The 5696-nt window shown below is 38.8% G+C and overlaps 1 protein-coding gene across 1 annotated transcript; it reads left to right on the forward strand.

Annotated features, from left to right (window-relative positions):
- The first annotated feature begins 323 nt into the window (after nt 1–323).
- LOC149125151 (UDP-glucuronosyltransferase 2B14-like) lies at nt 324–5696 on the forward strand. Its single transcript, XM_089302692.1, has 3 exons — nt 324–1047; nt 3359–3507; nt 5559–5696. The coding sequence occupies exons 1-3, from the start codon at nt 324–326 to the stop codon at nt 5694–5696; spliced, it is 1011 nt and encodes a 336-aa protein (XP_089158818.1).

Below are 5696 nucleotides of genomic sequence, written 5' to 3' on the forward strand. Positions count from 1 at the left end.
GCCTCTCATTTGTCACAGCTCTTGACACTATTCTACACTGTTACATAACATGGTTGACTTGTACACACAGGTCATTGTCTCAGAGCTAAGTGAAAATACTTAATCATAAAATGACACTAATATCATTCATATAAACACAAAATAATTTACTTTGGCTTTTCCACCGCCCATCCCAGTCCATAGGTCTCAGTGTTCATATAATGAAATTACTTTTATCAATGCCAACTTATATTTTAACTTCTTGTTAGATTTCTTCATGGATATAAACATGAGTAGTGACATAAAGGGACAGCAATTGGAGAGGAAGCACTGATTTCACCAAGATGTCTGTGAAACATGTTTCAGTTCTGCTGTTGCTGCTACAGCTGAGTTGTTGCTTCAGAACTGGGAGCTGTGGAAAGGTGCTGGTGTGGCCCGTGGAGTACAGTCACTGGATGAATTTAAATGTAATCCTGGATGAACTTGTCCGGAGAGGTCATGAGGTGATTGTTCTGAGAAATTCAGCTTCCATTTTCATTGATCCAAGCAAACAAGCTAATATTAAATTTGAAACTTTTCCTATTGCTGCCACCAAAGAAGACCTGATAGATTTTTTTGTACACTTTGCTAGTACATGGACAAATGCACGCCAGAACTCACAATGGAAATATTTTTCACTACTGCAAAAGCTCTTTTCAGAATATTCTGACAGTTGTGAAAATGCCTATAAAGAAGTAGTTTTCAACAAGACACTTATGGCAAAGCTACAAGAGTCAAGATTTGACATCCTTCTTTCAGATGCTGTTGGTCCTTGTGGTGAGCTGCTGGCCGAGCTGCTTAAAATACCCTTTGTGTACAGTCTCCGCTTCACTCCCGGCTACACTATGGAAAAATACAGTGGAGGACTTTCAGTTCCTCCTTCCTATGTTCCTATTATTCTTTCTGATTTAAGTGGGAAAATGACATTCATGGAGAGGGTAAACAATATGCTATGTATGCTTTATTTTGACTTCTGGTTTCAAATGTTTAATAAGAAGAGGTGGGACCAATTTTATAGTGAAGTACTAGGTAAGTCATGTATTTTGTTGGTAATGTCGAGTCCTAACTTTGTTATGACTGTGAATCTGAGGTTGTATGAATAGAAAGTCAGAGGAATTTTTCTTTTGTGAGTAAAAAATAAAAAAGAAAGATAAAATGATTTATCAATCTCTCAGACATTATGGATAGATTTATATTCCAGGTCAGCTAGAAGCCGGAGGTTCATCACCATGATATGGCATCCTAGGAAGTCACACAACTGCAGCTGGAACCCTGAAGATTTCTCTAAGGAATTCCATGTCCATTTTTTCAGAATTTTCTCATGGTATAGAAAAGTCAGGAGATACTTCACTAACATCTTTATTAATTTTAATTTATTTTCTTCCCTAATATCTTGATGGATGAAAGCATGAAAATCAAAGTGCTACACATTTTAGCCTAAATATCTAAGAAACATTGAGTAAGTTGTTTACCTGGTGGGCAAGGGTTTCCTTATTTAAAAAGTAAAGAATTTTTCAATATAAGCTAAATGGTTCTTTCACTTTGAGATATACAATGTTTTATCACAGACTGAAAAAAACTATTATTTGAGGATTCTATTGATTCCATATTACATTATTATCTCTTTATGAATATCTCATTGAAGAATAGATATATATGTAATTAGTCCATTTTTTTGACAGAGTTAAACAGAGAGAGAGAGAGAGGAGAGAGAAAGGTCTTCCTTCAGTTGGTTCACCCCCCAAATGGCTGCCACGGCCAGCACGCTAAGCCGATCCGAAGCCAGGAGCCAGGTTCATTCTCCTGATCTCCCATGCGGGTGCAGGACCCAAGAACTTGGGCCATCCTCCACTGCCTTCCCAGGCCACAGCAGAAAGCTGGACTGGAGGCCGGCGCCGCGGCTCACTAGGCTAATCCTCCGCCTAGCGGCGCCGGCACACCGGGTTCTAGTCCCGGTTGGGGTGCCGGATTCTGTCCCGGTTGCCCCTCTTCCAGGCCAGCCCTCTGCTGTGGCCCGGGAGTGCAGTGGAGGATGGCCCAGGTGCTTGGGCCCTGCACCCCATGGGAGACCAGGAAAAGCACCTGGCTCCTGGCTCCTGCCATCGGATCAGCGCGGTGCGCCGGCTGCATCGCGCTGGCCGCGGCGGCCATTGGAGGGTGAACCAACGGCAAAGGAAGACCTTTCTCTCTGTCTCTCTCTCTCACTGTCCACTCTGCCTGTCAAAACAAAACAAAAAAAAAAAAAAAAAAAAAAAAGAAAGCTGGACTGGAAGAGGAGCAACTGGGACAGAATCTGGCGCCCTGACCAGCGCTAGAACCCAGGTGCTGGCGCTGCAGTCAGAGGATTAGCCTAGTGAGCTGCAGCACCAGCCTACTCTATTTCTTAAAATTATCTTTCATGACTAAAAATGAGATGAAACTAGGGTGAACACAAATGTACTGTTTTATAATTTAAAAATAAGCGATGATCACAATTATTTATATATCAATTTCTGTTAAATGAATATTGGTATTTTCTTTATGTGAATCCAAAACAACAATCAGTACAAGGAACTCAGCCACACTCTTAAACATATCACAGTTTGGGGCTGGTGTTGGTTGGAACTCTTGCATCCCATACGAGAGTGCTTGATCCAACTTCCTTCATATATGCTCAGAGGGCAGATGGTGATGGCCGAAGTACTTGGGTCTCTGCCACCCATTTGGGAGAACCACAAGGACTTCATGGTTCCTGGCTTCAGGGTTGCCTAGCCTTGTCTCTTGTAACTACTTGGGGAATGAATAAGCAGATGAAGATTTCTCTGTATTTATTCAAATAAACCCTCATTCTGTATTTATTCAAATAAACATAAATGAAGTAGAAGAAGGAGGAAGAGGTGGAGGAGGAGAAGGAGAAAAAAGAAGAAGAAAATAAGCAGGAGGAGAGGACAAAGAAGACCTCACAGTTCACCCGGAAAGTCCATACTGGCTCCAGCTTGCTAAATTGCAGAAACCAGACTGAGTACTGCCAGGAAAGTTCTATTCAAGATTATGTTCCCTTCTGTATCTAACATAGTTGTTTAAATTTGCATTTGCTACTTTTGCAACTTTACAGAAAAAAGAAATATGCATCTAATTCTATTGTGGATTATTATACTGAGCATGATTTTGTATATACAGAGGTTATACTAGAGACACAAGCTCTCTTTTCATTGGGTTTGTATATATCTAATATGTAAAGAATGTGTACAGGGTACTCATATCGTCACTGACTGTATTACTTCAACATCTCTCAGAACTTTACATGAAATACCTCACATCACAATTCTCTCTTTACCTTGCCTTTTCTCTCCCCATTCAGGAAGACCTGTTACATTCTCAGAGCTAGTGGGGAAAGCTGACATGTGGCTTATTCGAAGCTACTGGGACTTGGAGTTTCCTCGCCCAACCTTACCAAATATTCAATTTGTTGGAGGGCTCCACTGCAAACCTGCCAAACCTCTGCCCAAGGTAAACAGATTCCTATTTGCTCTGTTCTGTTTGTTTTGCATTTTCAGTGCACATGATCTTTCATTGTTCATTTAGAACATTTGGCTCATAGGGAGAAAGTTATGAAAACCAGATAAAGTGGCCTAGTAACTACAAACACATATCTTCTAGACAATCACAATATTCAGATTTCGTGATCATTGGAGAACCGTGTGTATTACCTAAGAGATTCTGTTAAAAAAAAAAAAGGTAGAGTTTAGTATAAGAGAATTAAGTTGACTATAAGGTTGATTTCTCTAGAGAGAGAATTTGTATCCAGAAAAAAATGAATAAGTTAAAATACCTAGTGAGGGCATTGGAGAGAGGACCTGAGAGGAGATAAGCCGAGGAGAGATATGACCAAATGAGGGAAGTATGGTTTTCTTCTTAGAATTGTATATATGAAATACATGAAACATATTCTAATCTTTTAATAAAGTTCTTTTTTTTTAAAAAAGCCTGCAGTATACAGTGATTGATTCATCTGCACAGAGCCAGAGCCAAGACTGAGGAAAGAAGAATCATTCAGGAGGTTGCTGTAAGAGTTCAGACACCGGGGCTGGTGTTGTGGCATAGTGGGTAAAGCCACTGCCTGCAACACGGATATCACATAAGGGCGACAGTCCCAGCTGATTCCCTTCCTATCCATCTCCCTGCTAATGGCCTTTGAAATCAGTGGAAGATAGCCTAAGTGTGTGTGCTCCTGCCACCCACATGAAAGACCTGGATGAAGCTCCTGGGTCTTGGCTTCAGCCTGGCTTAGCCTTAGCCATTGTGGCCCTTTGGAGAGGGAACCATCAGATGGAAGATTCATTCTCTCTCTCTCTCTCTCTCTCTCTGTCTCTCATTTTTTTCTCTCTCTCTTAGTTACTTTGATTTTCACATAATTTAATCTTAAAACACACACACACTCACAGTTTCACCATAGATGATAGATAGCTAAATGTCAACATTCATAAACAAGACTATTCCTGACATCTAAGAATATCATGCTCATGTTATGCTGTGTAAGAAATACAGTTATTAGAAATAATGTTTAAAAAAAGAAGTAAAGTTTAAAATAAAATTGTGTTATTCCAAAAAGAACTGATTTCAGTCTATCAGAGACATCTGTACTTCTATATATTGTAGCACACTTCACTTTACCCAAGAAATGGATACAACCCAAGTATCCATCCACTGATGAATAGATAAAGAAAATATGGTAATCATATACAGTGGAATGCCATTTGTCCATTCTTAAGTTGACTAATAAATGGTTAGGAGAAGTAATACAAAAAGTTGAAGGACAAGGAAAACAATGAGATGGGTGGATAATAACATAATTGTGATAATTTGAAATAATATGGGTGTGAGATTTGAATCAAAGCCATTGATATGAAGTCTCTCTTCTTATTCTTTTGTTAGTACTACCTTATGCCTCATAATAACTTGATTTTTCATAAATTATAAAATTCTCAGATAATCTCTACTCTTTTAGAAATTAGACAAATCTTAAAATTATTTCTATGTTTTGTCATATAAGATATTGATATGAAAATATAAAGAGGAAATAAATATTGGAAATAAACTAAATAGCCAGTATCAAAAAGAATGAACAAGTAACATATATATGTGTATGCCACACCATTACAATTCCTTTAGCAAAGAATCTTTAAATACATCAAATCATTCCAAAAAGTAGGTTTGTTGAAAAAAGCAGGGCAAAGAAGATAAATACAATTCGGTCCTATTTTCTCATACAAAAGAAATGTGGACGAGCATTATATTTCTTTAATATATACCCTAGAATGTACATTGTGTTTAAAGTTCAGTTATCAGAAGAAAAAACATGCGTGACATGGTTTTCACACCAATACCTTTACACTAAGAAATAGATAAATGGCAAATTTTGCATACTACGCATTTACATCAGCTACTACTCCAATAATTCCTGATAATGCTGTTATTTCCTTTATTGTTCTTAGCAATCTTTTCACTAGTGTTTGCTGTGCGGCTGGCCTTTTGTGATGGAGCAAATTTTTTCTTCACAGGAAATGGAAGCCTTTGTGCAGAGCTCTGGAGAAGAGGGAGTGGTGGTGTTTTCCCTGGGGTCCATGGTCAGCAACATGACAGAAGAAAGGACCCATGCGATAGCATCAGCCTTTGCTCAGATGCCACAAAAGGTTTGA

Source organism: Oryctolagus cuniculus, chromosome 8 (assembly GCF_051225735.1).
Source record: "Oryctolagus cuniculus isolate XC-2025 breed Fujian yellow rabbit chromosome 8, ASM5122573v1, whole genome shotgun sequence".
NCBI lineage: Eukaryota > Metazoa > Chordata > Mammalia > Lagomorpha > Leporidae > Oryctolagus > Oryctolagus cuniculus.

Coding starts and splice junctions, on each gene's coding strand:
- LOC149125151 (XM_089302692.1), top strand. CDS start 324: ATGTCTGTGAAACATGTTTCAGTTCTGCTGTTGCTGCTACAGCTGAGT. Junction 1,048..3,358: donor ATTTTATAGTGAAGTACTAG/GTAAGTCATGTA, acceptor CTCCCCATTCAG/GAAGACCTGTTACATTCTCA. Junction 3,508..5,558: donor CTGCCAAACCTCTGCCCAAG/GTAAACAGATTC, acceptor TTTTCTTCACAG/GAAATGGAAGCCTTTGTGCA.